We start from the raw sequence: 17,939 nt of genomic DNA on the forward strand, positions 1-17,939 counted from the left end.
GAAAACAGGCCGGGGAGAGCAGCCTGGCATTCGAGAGAAGCATATAGTGTGATGTGAACGCGGGGGCACAGCCAAGTAAGTCCTGTGCGTGTGAAGCATCAGGGCGTAGATACAGCACTTCACCGGGAGCCCAGGCCCCTGGGTTTTGATCCCAGCTCTGCCTCCACCAGACCGTGGGGGCCTCCAGACACAACCTCCTCACCTGGTTCCTTCACCCATCAAACGACGGCATACACCAGGTGATTTTGGAAGTCCTCTCCAGTGTAGAAATCATGTGACTCTCCAAAAAGGTAACAGTTGAAGATCCCCATGCTTTGTCAGAGCATCTTTTGTCTCTCCTCAACTAATTAATGGGTATTTTTAAGCTTAACACCATTAGTAAAGATGTGGGAGTCAATCACACAAACATAAGCTAATTCTATAATTGATTAGAAACTAATTTGGAGCTTTGAAAATCATGTCTGCTCATGCTGCTCATGACTCAGAGAGCTGGCTACTACTGGATTTTAAGGAGCCCTTCCCACTTGCTTTCAAAGGCCAGGTGGGATTTCAGTCCTGGCTGCCATCTCGACCCCAAGAGAGCAGGGCAGCTTTTACCTGTTTTCTTCCTTTAGGCCTTCTTAGGAGGTTTTTATTTGGAACAGAGAAATGCACAGGGAAAATGGGCGGCTCACTGGCTCCAGGGGTAAGATCCCAGTTGAAGGATGTGGCTTCTGTGGTCAGACACACCGGTCAAGCTCCAGTCCCAGCTCTTACTAGCCAGGCTGCCCAATTAACTTAGCTGGGCTGCCCAATTAACACCTCTAGGCCTCAGTTACCCCACCTAAGAGTCAGCCAATGCTCCCTTCCTCCTACATTTCAGGGGGGGATTGTGTGAGGACTCACAGATCTGAATACAAAGAGCCTTAGGGCAGCGGTGAGCACACAGGTGGGGTATTGTATTTAGTGCCCCTTCAGAGTTCCTGGGATAATGCAGAGCTTCCCCTGTCAAGAACAGGGGGAGCAGGAGAAATACCGATCTGTCCTAGAAAGGGCATGCATACATGAAGGTGGAAAATGTCGAATGGGCAGGAACCCAAGATATTATAAACAGTTCATTTGTTGTCCTTTGTTTGGTGATGTCGGCTGCCTCTGAAATCTTTTAACCAAAAAAATAAAGGAGGCCAAGAAATAAATTATTTCATTTGGACAAAATTACAAAAGCTGAAATAACTAAAGGCAGTCATGAGCAATACATCAAATTTGTGCCTCGATAAGGAAAATTGTTAACACTTTAATAACTATGAAACGAATCACTCAATTAATTTCCCACATGCTGAAACAGGTAACAATACATTTATCTACCAGTATTATACCCTCTGTATCATATATTTCCACAACTGTTAGCAATTTTATTCAGCATAACGGGAAATAAGTTGCACCTCACAGATTCAGGGAAAGAAAGTGGCCTGAGGCCGGCTGCCAGCCGAGAGACTTGATGGAAGAGGTTTCCTTTTTCTGTTTGGGTTCTGTTTGTTTTTTTCTCTTTCCCTCTTAATCATTTCCAATGCATGTGTAAGGCGCTCTAAGTCAATAAGCGAGGACAAACTAGACCTCCAAGATTTCTGGGCCAGTGTTTTCAACACACAAGCTGGGATCCCACAGGAAGTGACTAGATAGCTCCACAGGGCCCTGGGGCAGTAATGCACCTTGAAAGGAGTCATCAAGGGCCATCTGGTCCATTCCTTGGCCTTGGGCTTCATGGAAGGACCCCAACTCCTCCCAAACAGATAATTTTTCACATCCTTAAAAATCTCTTTGAATCTGAATCCAATACTCAAAGCCACATCTCCCCTGCCTCATCAACACTGTCATTAAGATGACACCATATTCACTTCCATGGCCTCGACACAGACTCAGCTGATAAAGGAAAGGTCAGTAAAACTATTCCCATGAGCTCTAGAGAACTGCATGTAGGGAGAAGATGCTAGTCCCAGGTCATATTGTCAGGAAAAAAATGGCCTTTCCTGCTAATAATATCTCCAAGAGCTATTGAGCCCTCATACCTATGAACAGAAGAAAATCACTCTCCCCTACCTCCACTATGGCCCCAAGACAGGAGAGCTCCCTCTGGGTCACTAGAGGAATCTTATCCATCTGAGGAATCCAAGCTGTCTTCTTTCTCTGCTACAGACCTGCAGAGGCCCCACCTTGTAAACAAAACATCTTCAAGAAGGAGACCTGAAATCTGCCCCCAGAACATCACCATTGGGCTGCATATGGTGCTGCTTTATTGGTAAAAGAGCCACCTGGGGGGGTGCCTGGGTGGCTCAGTCATTAAGCGTCTGCCTTCGGCTCAGGTCATGATCCCGGGGTCCTGGGATCGAGCCCCACATCGGGGCTCCCTGCTCTGCGGGAGGCCTGCTTCTCCCTCACCCACTCCCCCTGCTTGTGTTCCTTCTCTCAGTGTGTCTCTCTCTGTCAAATAAATAAATAAAATCTTTAAAAAAAAAAAAAAAGAGCCACTTGGGTGAAATCACCTTACAAATAAGGTCCCCTTAGCTGGATCACAGGAAGATCCAATTTATTGTAGAAGTCCTACTTCTTGATGGGCCAACAGTATATCCATGGATAAAACCCTGATGGGAGACCTCTCCTGCATTCCAAACATAGATGAACATCCTCCATGCTCCAAGAATAACCAGTGAGGCAAGACCTAAGTCCCTTGTGAAGACCAGAAAGTAGGCAGCTTACCTTGGGCTTCACCACCTTCATGAATGACCCTCTGAGCAAAGCTTCCTCTCGTTCTTGTCTGGTTACTTTCCGGGCATCCAGAAACTTCAAATTGGGCAGCTTGTGCAGAACAAAGCATCTGAAAGAAAACAGTCAGACAGGGGCGCCTGGGTGGCTCAGTCGTTAAGCGTCTGCCTTCGGCTCAGGTCATGATCCCAGGATCCTGGGATCGAGTCCCACATCGGGCTCCCTGCTCAGCGGGAAGCCTGCTTCTCCCTCTCCCACTCCCCCTGCTTGTGTTCCCTCTCTCACTGTGTCTCTCTCTCTGTCAAATAAATGAATAAAATCTTAAAAAAAAAAAAAAAAGAAAGAAAACAGAGACAATGCAGGAGGGTAGGTGATGGCCTCAAAGATCCATGCAATTTGTCTCATGCTCAGGGATCTACATCATTAGGTCCTCAGAAGTTTAGACTTTGGCTCTGCTTCTCTTTTTTTTCACAAATAATGAATGATCACTCTTTGCAGAAATCCACATAATTATATTTTACACACACAACTAATCCTTAAAAATGTATGCTAATGATTGCCCTTGATTCAAATGTAGACACACACACACACATACACACACACTCACACACACACACACAAGAATGCACACACCCAATGAGCCAGGAAGATCCTATCAATGTATATCCCCCCACCCTTCCATTCTAGAAATGGGCCCGGCTTCTTTGCTACACAGAAAGTTCTCAGGGAAACTAACCTATAACCTAATTGTACTATTATGCCACTGCCATTCCCATGAGTCATCTGTGTAACTCTCATTTCTGAGATAAAAGCAAATCTTTGGGATGCCGGGCTGGCTCAGGCAGTAGAGCATGTGACTCTTGATTTCAGGGTTGTAAATTCAAGCCCCACAATGGGTGTAAGGATTACTTAAAAATAAAATCTTTAAAACAAAACAAAACAAAATAAATCTTCAATTTGAAACTAAAACAAGAAACATTGACTAGCCGTCCAGGACAATAAACTAGAGGTTGTAATAACATAGATGACTTTGGGATAGAAGTAAGGAGCACACATAACTGAGAAATGCTTCCTTGAAGAATTGAACAGGGGTCTTGAGGATTTTCCTCATCATCCCTGAGTTACTTCCACACTGGCACTAAGATTATTTTTACCAAGGTGAAAGAAGAAGAATCAGCTTATAGGGGATATTAATTTAATAGCCCAACAAATACTAATACAGATTCCCCCACAAAGAGTCTTCGGTGTCCATCATGGCCTCCAAGGATAAGCTAATGGTTACTTGTGTGATGAACTATCCTCAAGCAGGTATATTTGGAATTGATGAGAAGATCCACGAGGCCATGGGATAGGTATATAAACATACAAATAAATACATAAAGGGTACAGATACCTGCCTATACTTTTTCCTCAGGAACAGTTACCAACCCAGATGCTTTCCATTGAGCCCCCATACTTGATCACTCAAAGGAGCTATTGTTTAGACCCTGTCCTGCTTAGGAAGAAGAGGTAAGTATCCAATGTCAAGAGCAATAGATTATCTCCACAGGAATCTGTCATTTCCTTCCTGTATTCAGCCTCTTCAGTATTCACTCACCTTTTAAATCCCAACCCACATGAACTTTTCTTCTGCATCTCCAGACCATATTGTTTTCTCCCCTCTCTGCACTCCCAGGATATACTGTGAACACCACACCATATAACATTTGGTTGTTTTTTAATCATTTTATTGGTGTTCAGTTGATGTCCTCACCTATAAGCTTCTTAAAGGCAGGGACGTTATTTTTCTCACCCTCATATTGTCTCAAAAAGTAGCTTTAGAATGGACTCAAAAAAATACCAGTTTATTTCAGTTGTATGAATATTTCTTGAGCACCTAACATGTGCCAGGCCCTAGGTACACAGAGGTGATTATAACGTGATTTCTACTCGTAAAAGGGTTCTCAGTATAATGGGGAAGATAGACTCATACAGAAAAATTAGAAATCCACACAGCTAAGTGCTGAGATTGGGGTTATGTGCAAACTAATTCTGGGGAGCACAAAGAAAGGGACCTAACATTACTCACTGAATGACTGAAAACCAATGGCTGGAGGAGAAAGAGGAGAAACAAGAAATCAAAAGTGATCTTCAAAAAACAAAACCCTAAAGCAATCTTAAGCACTGAGCTTTTTCTCAGTGCAAATGTTACCTGGGGTGTTATAGCATGCCCCCCTCCTCACGGGAGCACTGGGTTCCCAAAGCCAGCTCCCACCTTCATAAGATGGTCTTACATCACCAGGTGGCCTCCATATACTTGCCCAAAGATGTGGCTGATCATTGAAATGCCAGAGAAAACAGCATAGAGGCTTCTAGTTGAAATACTCCTTAAAGTGAAAATACTCTGAGTTTTTTGAGGTATACTTTTCTTCCCCAGAAGTGGCCACCCCAACATCTGAGGTTCTGGAAATTTGACTATCTACTTCCAGCTTCCTCCCTGGTCTCAATCTACGATCATCTTTCCAACTTCTCCCTGAGCCTCTCCCTTGCCTTTCCAAATGCCCTCTAAACTTATCCAAAATCAGAAAGTTTCATGAAGCCTCAAATGAACTTCTATCCTCCAACAGAACTCCCACTGGCCTCAGTCAGTGTCAAAGAAAACTTCCATCTTCTGCGTATAGCAGCGAAGTCTTGATGACAACAGACTCTTTCAAATAAAGACATCTACAGACGGAAACAATATGTCAGGAGTGACGCTCAGAGGAGTAAAGACACCCACTAAGTGTAGGGTGGGAAAAGATGAATATTCAGGTGAAGAAAACATCAGTATTAGAAAATCAGCCAATGTTTAATGATGGAATGAAAGATGTCTTCACGGGGCTGGCAGGAACCACGATGACAACAGACAGCACGTTGTCATTTTGCCCCACTTTGGATCACAGCCCTGAAATCAAAGGAGAGAGAGAGAGGTGCTGGCTTTTAAGCTAGTTAAAAATTTTAGATGACAAAGAGCTGCTGTTTTCAGAGCACTCATCTTAAACAATCGAAGAAACAGCCCATGAAATAGGCTGCCAGTCATCCCTGAAACTAGGGCTGACTTGACTCCCATCCTGACGGGCCGGCCTGGGGTTTCTAGGTGGTAGGTGCTTAGAGAGGTTTGAGGGACACTAGGAAGGCTTGCCCCCAAATAATTCAGCCTGAGACTCAGCCCAGGTTCCAAAGTTCCTCCCTTAGAGATGGCTTCATACATTCACTCACACAATCAATAATTAGCGAGCTGCTACCACCTGTCACAAACCGTGCCAGGTGCCAAGAATAAGGTGAGGTGTGAAACAGACAAGGCCCCTGCTCTCAAGCAGCTTATATTCCAGCACAGTCACTCTCAAACTTAAGAGGGCATCAGCATCCCCTGGACGGCTTGTTGAAATACAGATCACAGGACCCCACCCCCAGAATTTCCGATCCCCTAGGGCCGGGAGTGTCCATTTCCAATAAGTTCTCGGGGTGGCTGATGCCACGGATTGTGCGCAAACCACTGTCCAAGTGAAAATAACACCACGATGCATAATAGTTTTGGAATTATGAGGTTGGTAAGGTGAAGAATCTCCCTCCCAATTCTGCTCACGGTCTGCCCTACCCCAGTGTCTGTGGTACACAGCGCTCCAAAGGTAGTCACATCCACCCGATCTCCCTGCCCCTGGGTGGTTTGGAACTAGCTCCAAACATTATTGCCAAGTGATAAGTCAGCGGGCTTTCTGCCTGCCTGCCCCATCCCAGTCTTGAGAGATCTATTTCCCTTTGTTCTAGGTCATGTCAGGGTGTCAAAAGCTGCAGCTTCAATCCTGAGTATAATACAAGTTTGCCATAAAAATACAACCGAGGATTCCCGAAGCCACAGAATGAAGGCTTTTACAATATCAATTCGACCCTTGTAAATTTAATCCAGGGTTATTTGTTGCACCAAAATCTCTTTACTGTGATGTATTACTTAGTTACTGGGGTTATCACAGCCGTATCCTAAAGTTGCATAGTACATAAAACATTTCAGTTAACAATGCGGGAAGGTTAACTCCCCCAGATAACCTGCAATCACAAGGGCTAGTCCAGATGACATGCCTCTGTCAGCTTCCACGAGCTATTGATGGTTCAATCAGTTTGTTTTGAAGGTAAAGTACAACAAAAGGGCAGTAAACTTATTCAGACTGTCAACAGGGGCTATCGGGAATGGGGCTTGCAGGTAAGTAATTCTGGGTGTTTTAAGGCTATTATCAAACAGCAATGGTTGAAGGAAGAGACAGCTACTAATAACACAGAAGGCAGCCATCATAAACCACTTTATGGCAGAAACCCCCATCTATAAATCCTGCGACACCCGGAGACAGCTTCAGATTTATAAAACTGCTTGTTAAGCCAGGGCACTGCTTAATGAAAAGAGATCGGTCTAAGTTCTGAGTCTTATGTCCGTAGCTCCAGAGGGCAACTCCAATTTTCCTGACCTTCCCAAGGTGGTTGGGCGAAAGCCCTGGAGCTGGGGGCAGGGAGTCAGGGGCACTCTCGGCTGTGAAGTGGAAGGTGAGGTTATCAAGAAGAAATCAGGGATCCTGGGAAGGTGTGTAAAGACCCATTTGTTTCTGTCTGAAAGCAGATTCTCGAAAAGTGAGACCCGCACACAGTGCTTTTCAAGTTCTCTCTCTTCATATTCAATGTTCTGTTTTCTTACAGGACTCCTCTAAGGAGACACCTAAAACTGGCAGGGGGAGGAAAGGAAGAGCAGAAAGCCTTTTTTGTTTGTTTGTTTTTTTGCTCCCAAATCAATTTTCTCTGCCCGAATCCCAAAGCTCTGGCATTTTTCATCTAGACTTCAAAGGGAGAGGAGGATGCTCTTTCTTCTTGCTCAAACTGCTACCCCAGGGGGGGCTGGCTGCTCCCCAGTAATGCCGCACAATCACAGAAACACCAAGATGGCTCTCCATTGTCTGCTCCCGGAGTTGGCTACCATGTCTCTTTCTCTGAGGAGACTCTGCTAAAGAAATATCAAGTTTCCAGATCCTAAGGGAATCAGAATGCAAGGTCACCTGGAGTTTTCTCCTACCTCTTCCCGTTTATGGCAGTACAGAACGCCCATCCTCCCCCATGAGCTCTTTCTGCCTTACTGCTCCCCTGCATGGGGGTGGTGGGGAGACATGGTGCAAGCTACTGACGCTCTACCAGGGGCCCCTGAAGTCAGCAGCGGGTGACCCAGGAACTGTTCTCAATCTTTCACAAAGCCTAACGGAATAGAGTGAGCACGCCAACAAAACATCAAGCTTCTCTGATTTTGACTGGATTACATCAACCCAGTTTGGTAACACTGGTTACCTCATGCTCATCAAAAGCACTCATCAATGGCTAAATGTGTCTGACTAATTTTAAAAAGTTAGCAATGGCTTAAATGTAGCTTATTAAAGAAACTAAAGCTTATTAAAGAGACGAAAGGGGCAGAAAATTAAACAGAGGAGAGGTCTTCATAACAAAAAGCTTGGGGACTAACAGGGCAGAGGAAAGGGTCCAGACTCTGGGCTTCTTTTGCTGTGTGATCTTGGTTCAGTCTCCGCCACCCTCCTGAGCTTCGGTTTCTCCATAGGCACAATGAAGAGAATGGGCTCGCTGATGCCTAAGCCTCTCTTAAGCTTTTGCCTGCCTGAATTCTGTGTGCCTCAAAGTTAACTTCCAATAAACACATCCATAGCCTCCTTTCTTATTACTCCAATTTCCTTATATAACCACCCCCTCACACCTCCAGGTAAAGGAGGGCTGTGAGAAAAAGTCAATAAAGACCAAAGAGTAATGAACAAACACTGTGAGTGGAATAACTCCAGATGCTCAAAGAGATGACAATGATCTCACTCTAATGAGCCGAGGTGAGCTCACCTACAGCATTAATGAATGCCTGACAACTGGCAAAGGCCAGCTGATTTTCCTCACAGTTCACCGGCAGCATGTTTGAAGTCTCCGTGCAAACAATACACCCACAGGACAGAGCAAGGCCCTCTACAGAGGGCAACCAGCAATTACTCTGTGGGCTTCTGTCACTTTGATCTCTGGGTCGTGACCTTTGCTTTCTTGTGATCTTCAAAGCCCAGATTGTAGATTAGCTGGAGAACGCTAGCTGGGTTATGGAAGCCACAAGTTTTACAGCGTCTGTTTGGCTGGGAAATGGTGGCAGCCCAGGATGGCCAGCAGACTGCGGAGGGTCCCTCCCTCCTTCCCTTTGGCTGAGTGCTGCAGACACTGGGCAGGCCTCGGGCTGCTCTCTGTGAGGGAACAAAGAAAGGGTGTCACGTTTTAAATAATTTAAAGTTGTAAGAAATACAGAGGGGCCTACTGAGGAGGTGGGAAGAAGGAGAGGCCAAGAAGCGACTGGAGTGGCAGGAGGGGGTGAATGGCAGAGGGTTTCGTGACAGAAGTACAGCTGAGAGACATGAGGACCAAATCTCTTATTTGACAAGCCAGGTCTAGCTCTTTGAGTATTGTTGACTTTCATTCTGTTGTCTTTCCTGCAGGAAGGAGAAAGAAAAGAATTGCGAAGGAAGACAAGAAGCAGACCATTCTGGGCACCCAGGTCTCCCACACTTGACTCATTGTTTGGCTAGTGTTGAAGTCCACAGGAGGCCCCAAGTGGTTTCTTAGCAGGATGGTGGCCTCCCAAGCCAACCAAGCCCTGCCACACCACTCTCTTCCCACCCAAATCCTGAAGGCTGCTTGTTATCACATTCACCTTCATTCAACATGCATCCCAAAATAGTTGCATGGTGTGTACACACAGAAAAGCATGGGCAGGTTTAAGCTCCTGTAATAACATGGCAATGGACATTTCTCAGCCATGAACCATGATGAATGGCAAAGAAAAAAATCCAAGCCTGGTTCGCTCCTGCCCCAGCAGGACCAGGGCACCGCTCAACAACTCAGTAGTATGTTCATGCTCACATACAGATTTAATGAGCCCGTTTTACTACGGGGATACGTGCCAGGAAAACCCAACCGTGTGCACAGGGGGTAAGGAAGGAAGGAGGAGGGTTGACTTGGGGGATGGGAGGAAGGCATCGGCAGAAAGTGAAGCATCTATGAAGCCATTTCCAATAACTCCATAAATCTAGTCACTTCCTCACTTCTGCTCCAGTGGTTGGCCACAACGCGACCTAAAAGTGGGCTGACCTCTCTGAAATCAACACCTCCCACAGAAATGAAACAGACGTACTTGTTTTGATGTATGGCTGGGTGACATATTATAAATATTACATCACATAACCACAGAGGATGCCAATCAATAAGAAATTTTTTCAGACAGCACTAAATGAGCCATGGGTTCTTGCTTCTGAATACACTCCTTTAAGGCTCCTACTATTGCTTAAATGATTAATAGAAGACATATTGTCAGAAAATGTACTTAAAGTGAAAAACAGTAAACTGTAGAAATATCATTCATTTTTTAAGCAATTTTCTAGTGAATATGTCACATAAATTTACATAGAGGCCCTACTATCAGGCTCCGGGTAACAGCTAGGAGGAAGGCAGACCTCATGCTTTGTGGATGGAGGGCCAGGAAAATATTTTACCAAAAGGAAAAAAAAGAAGGTGGCTGCATTGCTTTGTAGAAACCCAAACACTAGAACTCTGGATTCAAAAGTCTTATTGTAAAACCGTAAAATTTCTTAGGGGCAAATGAAGCACAAACTCCAAGATGAACAAAGCAGAGCCGCTTACAGACCAGAGAACAGAACTACATTATATATACATTTATCTCATTCAAATATAAGGGTGAGAGTGCCCATCAAAAAGAAATAAAAAATAAAAAATAAAACAAATAAAAAATTTAGAATTGCTAGAGAATAGGCTACCATTCCACTCAACCGTCATAAGCCATGCAGTGAACGTGTAACCGGATGGGCACACATTTAATGTTCCTTCCAGTGTTCTTAGTTCTTATTTCTCTCGGAGCATGAGCATCTTCCCATTGTTGTGGGTGACTTATGGATTTTCTAGGGTAATTTTGACTAGATGTGATTTCAGCTGTGTGTGGCCCTTAGGATCCAGCTGCTCATGGCAGCTTTGCCATATGTGCATGAACAAACAACCTTCCCAGGCCTATCCCTCAACCCCAACAGATCTGGAGTAGTGAGGTCAGGCTTAGTGGGCACCAGCACCAGCCCAAGAGATAAATCACTCCTCTAGAACCAAACCCTCCCTGAAGGATCAGGACCCAATGACCAGCACTTGGATTGAGTCTGAAGGATAGTCCCTTGCTTGTTAACCGTGTTTGTGGACATCAAATGGATCGGATTCCAAATAGAAAGTAGGCATCTGAGATGCCCAGAGGGCCATACATCTCTCTCTAAGCGCTCAGCTTCTCAGAAGAAAGCAATTTTCAAGCTGCCTGCAGTGAACACTTATCTGACCCCTATTCCAAGGCCACTGTTACTTTAGATATTGAAGAGTCTTCAAAGAGCAAGAAGACACAGCCTTACCTACTGGAAGCCATTCTCTGGATATCGACATATATAAAGTAGTGAGAGAGATATATACAAGATGGAGTACATAAAATGGCACGAGAGAGTAAAGGAAGAACTGTAACAGCGTGGAGGCAGAGTATCTCAGAAGGCTATAGCCAACAGAGATTTTCAACACTACTTAGTCCAATAGTCAAGTGAGCATCCAAATTACCTACTGACTTTTTTGTTGCATTTGCCACTAAGTTAATCAGAATGCTTCGGATGAGTCAGGAGTTCAGCCTTGGTGAAGGGTCACTGATCTAGACTATCCTCCCCATTTTAAAGCGGAGCCCCACCTCAGATCTTCTGATGGGTCTTAGTATTTTTACTGATGTGAACAGTCATAATAACAAAAAAAGATAGTATTAGCTTTTTTCCTTTTGCAACCTTCTAAGTCTTCTATTTGAGACTGAATAAAATATGATGCAATTGAAGATTTTCATCATTCCACTTCTCTCATTCTAGGAAAACAAAGACAACAAAAATGTGCCTACAGTTTGGCTGACATACAGCTCCATGAATGAATGAACGAACATATGTGTCAGTGTGTGTGCCGACACACACATACATAAAAACACACACATATATAGGACATGGGCAGGCATATACATACATACATAAAATTTATTGAGCTATTTTAAAGAATTAAACACATGGGGCGCCTGGGTGGTTCAGTCAGTTAAGTATCCAACTCTTGATTTCAGCTCAGGTCGTGATATCAGAGTCAAGGGATCGAGCCTTGCATCAGGCTCCCCACTAAGTGGGGAGTCTGCTTGAGATTCTCTCTCTCCCCCTCTCTCTCTGCCCCTCTCCCTGCTTGTGTGTGCTCTCTCTGTTAAAATAAATAACTCTTTTTTAAAAAGAATTAAACACAGAAATCTTAAGAAAAAAGCCAGAAAACAAATCAGAATTTCCTAAATCGCGCTTGGCTTACTAAAAATGTTGACTGAAAGAACTTTCTTGGACTTGTTTGACAGTTTCAAGACACATCTTGTAAATTGCTGCAAGAAGATAAAATATGTTTTAAGAGACCCCTTCATATCGGAAATCAGGCTGTTAAATGCTTCAGAGTTGATAAGAGTGTTAAAGAAGCAGATTAAGTTCTAAGTGATTAAGCAACCTACAGGGTTGATTTAGAAATGTGTAACTCTTCACCTGCTGGATATTAATCATATTTCTCCTAACAGAATTGACATTCAAACCTACAGGATCACATCCAAATGAAAATCTTCATACTGGAGAAAGACTTACTACATTTTTCTAAAAGTAGGGTTAGAGTTTTATTCTAAGATGGTTTAAAAATAGTCTCAGACCCCTACAACATTAACCAAGAAATCTAGAAAATTAGGTTAAAGGTACACAATGCTTCCCAAGAAGGAAACATAACAGAATTCCTGATGTAGCTTTATGTGTCTATGTGTATGTATTTTAAAAAGATACAATGTTCAATAGCCTTCAGTACTTCTAACAGCTTTGTTTTAAACAACATGAACTCTCCTGACTTCATTCCTCCATGGGTCACCACAAATTTTTACAGGAGTCCCAAGAGAACCAGTTTCTTTCAAACAATTATCTTCTTTCCCCAATCCTTCCAAATTTATTGTCCAGTGGCCTTACCTGCCTTACATTTCCATCCTTCTTTCCTCTCCCCTTCCCACACTGATTCAGGTAGGATGTTAATGAGAGCTTATATCAGAAGGAAGAGAGAGGTTACACACCTGAAAAGATCACCTAAAAATATATGCAAAACAAAAATCGAGAATGAGGGCACACAGAATTCAAAATGAAGAAAGAAAATATAAAATGAGTTTAGTAAAATGGGTAAGATGAAGGAGACTCCCTAAGAGAGGTGAGTTTGGGTCAGATATTTCAAAGGAGATGGTTTAGTAGCAGAGAAGGGGAAGAAAAGCATTTCTCCTTAGAGCCCATCAAAGCATGCGGATGGTGGACAGCGAGGCATAGCTTTAGGGAACAAAGTTACAGACCTTCAGGGACTTCCTCTCAGGATCCTACATAAGCTTCCTAACTTTAGTGGGAAGTGCTCTCTCTCTAAAAGGCAACTCTGAGGCTGACCACAGGAGAATCTTACAACACAGAGTAGGGATAAACAAAATATAGGCCATGGGTCAAATGTGGCCTACTCCTTGTTTTTGTAAGTAAAGTTTTACTGAACCACAGCTGGGGCACCCGGGTGGCTCAGTCGGTTAAGCATCAGCCTTGAGCTCAGGTCATGATATCAGGGTCCTGGGATCAAGCCCCACGTCGGGCTCTCTGCACAACAGGGAGTCTGCTTCTCTCTCTGCCTGCCCCTCAGCCGGCTCTCTCTCTGTCTCTGTCAAATAAATAAATAAAATCTTTAAAAAGAAACAAACATAGCCATGCTTATTCATTTACAAATTGTTTATGGCTACTTCTGCACTGTAACAGCAGAGTTGAAGAGTTGTGACATAGACCAGATGACCTTCAAAGCCTGAAAATATTGATTACCAAGCTGTTTACAAAAAAATTGGTCAATCCCCGCCCTAGACCGCCTAGCAGCTTTTCATGTTTCTTGGTTCCTGTAACCTTGATGAAGGGAAACCATGGCTATCGGTTACCAAAAAGTTAAAGTTTAGTATTACCACGGGAAGTCCACTGATACTTACCAAACACCTACTATGCATCCCATAATATCATCCCCCCAAAAGATGCTCTTTTTCCCTTTCCCACTGTGTTCCAACCCCTCAGTACTCACCTGTATCTCTTGTAGTCTTCCTCATCCTTTTCTAAGCTGACCAGCTCGTTGGGACAGGCCACATTACCCAGCAGGCTGAGGTACTCCAACGCTGGTGTCACTTCTGCCAGGTGATCAAGAAGACACTCCAAGTCAGTGATGTGACAAAGGTTAAGGATTTGGGTCCAGGGAGACAAAAGGCCTTGTAAGGAACGTAGACTATAACTGGCAGGCACAGCACAACACCTGACAAGTCCAGTCTGCTCCCAGGAGGTGACATGTGGGAGGGTTGAAATCCACTTAGCTGTGAGGTATCCGGCATGGCTAGTTTTTCACTCCTGCTGGGGACACAGCCCAACTCTTCTCTGGGCAGGTAAGACTGAATCCAAATCACTTGAGAGAGAATGAACTTAAGTGTTTGTCACACTTTTTTTTTTCCTATATGGTTCTTTCCATGGGGTATTTGTAAATCCATAAAACTGGTTTGGTTTTTTTTTTTTTTAGTTATGAAAGCAAGAAATTATTTACAATGCCCTCATTAAAAAATAGATTCCCCTCTTCTCCTTTAGGAGGCAATTTATCATTAAAACATACAGGAATGGCATGGATGCAAGCAGGGATTGGCATCCTGTTATGATCTAAGGACCTGGGGTGGAGCTAAGCATTGCTCAGCAGCCTCACTGGTGACAATAAAGTACTGAATTAGGGGAAAAGGAAAACAAAGCTAGGAGAAGACAAATGGAGTAAGTTATTTAGTCAAGCCAGGCAGGTCAAAATATATTTGAGGATGAGAATCTGTTGTGAAACTAATATTCTATGAAGGAGAGAATGAAAGAGAAAATTCCAAGGAAGGGCATGGTGGGGGGATTATGCCATGATTCATTCCCTCAGTGGGATCCACTGGTCGATCAAGGCAAACATTGAGACCCCCCCCCACAAACCAAATAAGTCAAGAATCATAGATTCAGTTACAGGTATTGATAAGGACTTAATGACAACCTAGCTGTCACATCAATACATATGGACTCCTGGCTTGAGCTACATGCAGAAGAACTAAGCCCTAGGCAAGGTGATGACTAGACAGATCATCAGCGGAGGCCATGACTACCAGAAACTTATGGAAGAGAGGTGTCAGCCAATATCAGCAGATGGAATGGGGTCTTTGCCAGGGAGTAACAGCAGAGCAAAAAGGGCCTAAGCATATAAGAGTGAATGCTGCATATAAGAGTCAAACACTCGGAATACAGTGTCTAGGAGTGCGGTCTACTTGGCTTGGGAGAGGAAGGTAAAACCAAAGAAAAGGCATGCCCTTACTCTATCAGGATGTTATCTAACCATGGTATGTTACCCCCATTTCCTTACATTTCATTTTAACTTGTCAGTTGAACACCAAATCCAAACAATGTCAGAATCCATTCCCTACTGTATGCGCTTAGGGGTCACCAAAAAGTAGCTCATTCTATCACAGACAACCATAAGAAAGAGACTTTCCCCTGGGACTGAGCTTTCCACAAATTCCTTCCCACTGACCCAGTTTAACAGCTTGGGGTCTCAAAGAATAAGGCATCTTCTCCTCCACACGACGACCCTTCAGATAGATGAAACTCACACGTCTTCCTTAAATCTTATATTCTCCACACTAAGTTCTGTTGAGCCTTCTTCATAAACAGGCTCTGAGAACATCCTATGCGAGAACAAGCGCTATCCTGTGGGTGTCAGACAGAGACAAGGAGAGGGACAGCGTCAGCAAGAGAGGGAAACAGCAGTGCAAGGGGGGCAGAGCTGCTCATCCACCAAGGGCTTCAATTTGCCAACACCTTTCCCATTTCCTAAACAAGGCCGGACAACGGACATGGAAGTTATCAGTCCTTCAGATCTTGAACAAATAACATCCAGGAATAACCACAGTGGACCACTGGAGTGAGGGGGATAGAAACAGGAGCACATGGAGAAGACAAGAGAGAAGGTGCTACCGGGCTGGGAAGGTGGGAAGGACACATGGGTGAGAGGCCAGGAGTCAAAACAATAAAGCATTTCATCACCAAAGGCAAAACATACTTAGTACTGTTTAAAATACAGTTCAATCATCAAACTCTTTAAGAAAATCATTTAAATAAAACCAATTAAAATGAAAATGAACAATTTCAGGGAAAACTTGGCTTTTCCAGCAGGTTCTAACTCTGTATGCTTCTCAGTCATTGCTACGTTAGAAAAAGGGTGGCTGTTAGCGCTGCCCTTAGACTTTGGCAAAGGCACCTCATGGGGCCCTATGCTTTGGAGTGACTTCCTCAAAATGTCTTAAGTCTCTGTCTGGTATCCAGGAATCACCAGCGACCAAAGTGTCATTCAACTGGGGAACCCCATGCCTGGACTTGGACCTGCATCAGGCCTCAGTCCCAGTCCTGATTTCTCCCCTTCAGGGATTGCTCCAACCCTCCACCCCTCACAGGGGATCCATCAGATGTTCCAAGGAGCAGCAGGACTCATGCCTATCAGGCTGTCCAGGCCCTAGTGCCCGGGGGGCAGCCAGACAAGCTGATCACTCCCACTGGCTGGCGCAGTGTTTCTTCCAAGGGACTGTGAGACAGTGGGCTGCCAAAATGGTGCTGACGTATTGACCTGGGGTGATTCAAATTATTTATGTAGACAATGGCCCTAGAGAACCTAGGGGAAGCCCTTTCTACTGTGGATGAAGAAGTCCAACCAAAACCTACTGCTCTTGTAGGGACAAACTCCTTAAACTTTGGTTATTTTTCATCTACTATATGAAGGTGGGAATGTGAAGGAATGGAACTCAAAACTCGCAAGATTTTTAAGTTGAGGAAATATGGGGCAACTGAGCTGGACTGAAATCCCAGTTATTTCTCAACATTAAATGAGCAGTGATGGGCAACGTCCCATGCCACTGTCCAGGGAAGCAGGCTTCATATGTAAACTTATCAGGGAGCTAATAAAGCTCATGTGTGAGGGCTCCTTGCTTACACAGGGCCCTTGCAGGGATAATACAGTCACAGGGTCATATGTTTTTGTAAAATTTGCAAAAGTAGGTTAAACTGCCGTCAGTTAAGATCACTGTCTCTCTCCACTAAAGTGTGTGTGTGTGTATAGTGTATAATTTATATAATTACATAATAAAGTTATAAAAGAATTGGCAGAAAAACAGGAAAAATATTTTTATATAAGCATGTCCAGTATAAAAAAAAATTGTTACTTTTCCAAATATTTTTATATTTGTGTTGTCAACTCCAAATAAATTCCAAATAAACATTCATCTTCAAGCCTAATTTTGCATTCATAATAAAGTAGTCTTTGCCTTTAAGAGGGTATCCCCAAATTATGTAAGTTTCATACCCAACAAAATCTGGATCTGCCCCTGAGCTGGAGGTTGTGGAAATGTGGACTCATCCAAATGTCTTGGTGATGGAAAATTCCTGGGCAAAAGGTCTACAGTCCTCAAGAAGCTTCAGCCATCATGTGTCAATGAACTCAAGGAAAGGAGCCTGCCTCTTTTAGGGTATTTTGAGTGGCAGAAGCTACCCTCCTTCTTCAGGTCTTTCAAGTACCTGCTAAAGATCACCTGGACTAAGGTAAGTGGTCTCGCCCAAATCCACACTAGTCAGAAATCACTAGCCCCTACTCCGTGGATGCTCTGGACCAGAACTTCATCACTACGTTGATACCACCACCAGAGGATAAAAGACAGGAAGGAGTTTTAATTGGTTTCTTGGTCTCCCGGGTCAGCAAGAACAAACACAGCCCTGCCTTGCCTGGTTGGGAGCTCTAAGTTAGAATTTTGTCGCATTCTTGCATAGAAAATGAAACAGAGGCAATCAGCAGCAGGAACTTGATGTCCCTGACTCACAAAGACCAGGGCAGTAGAGATACTTTCGGGGATGCTCCTAAAGGTGACATTTTCCCCTCCATTTCTAAAATGCGAAGCTATCTGGCACAGTTTCAACTTTCTTCAGCTGGATTCTAGC

General features: G+C 44.0%; 1 protein-coding gene across 1 annotated transcript in view; it reads right to left on the bottom strand.

The window, feature by feature from the left end:
• LRMDA (leucine rich melanocyte differentiation associated) overlaps positions 1–17,939 on the bottom strand; it is a 1,074,443-nt gene that overhangs the window by 473,372 nt on the left and 583,132 nt on the right. The window contains exons 6-7 of the mRNA XM_073878762.1: positions 13,981–14,118; positions 2,734–2,851 (exon numbers count right to left, since the gene is read on the bottom strand). Of these exons, the coding sequence (XP_073734863.1) occupies positions 2,734–2,851; positions 13,981–14,118 (256 nt within the window). The remainder of the gene's footprint in view (positions 1–2,733; positions 2,852–13,980; positions 14,119–17,939) is intronic.

This window comes from Callorhinus ursinus, unplaced genomic scaffold (genome assembly GCF_003265705.2).
Source record: "Callorhinus ursinus isolate GAN/ISIS: 27379988/994484 unplaced genomic scaffold, GSC_fseal_2.0 scaffold31, whole genome shotgun sequence".
In the NCBI taxonomy this organism is placed as follows: domain Eukaryota; kingdom Metazoa; phylum Chordata; class Mammalia; order Carnivora; family Otariidae; genus Callorhinus; species Callorhinus ursinus.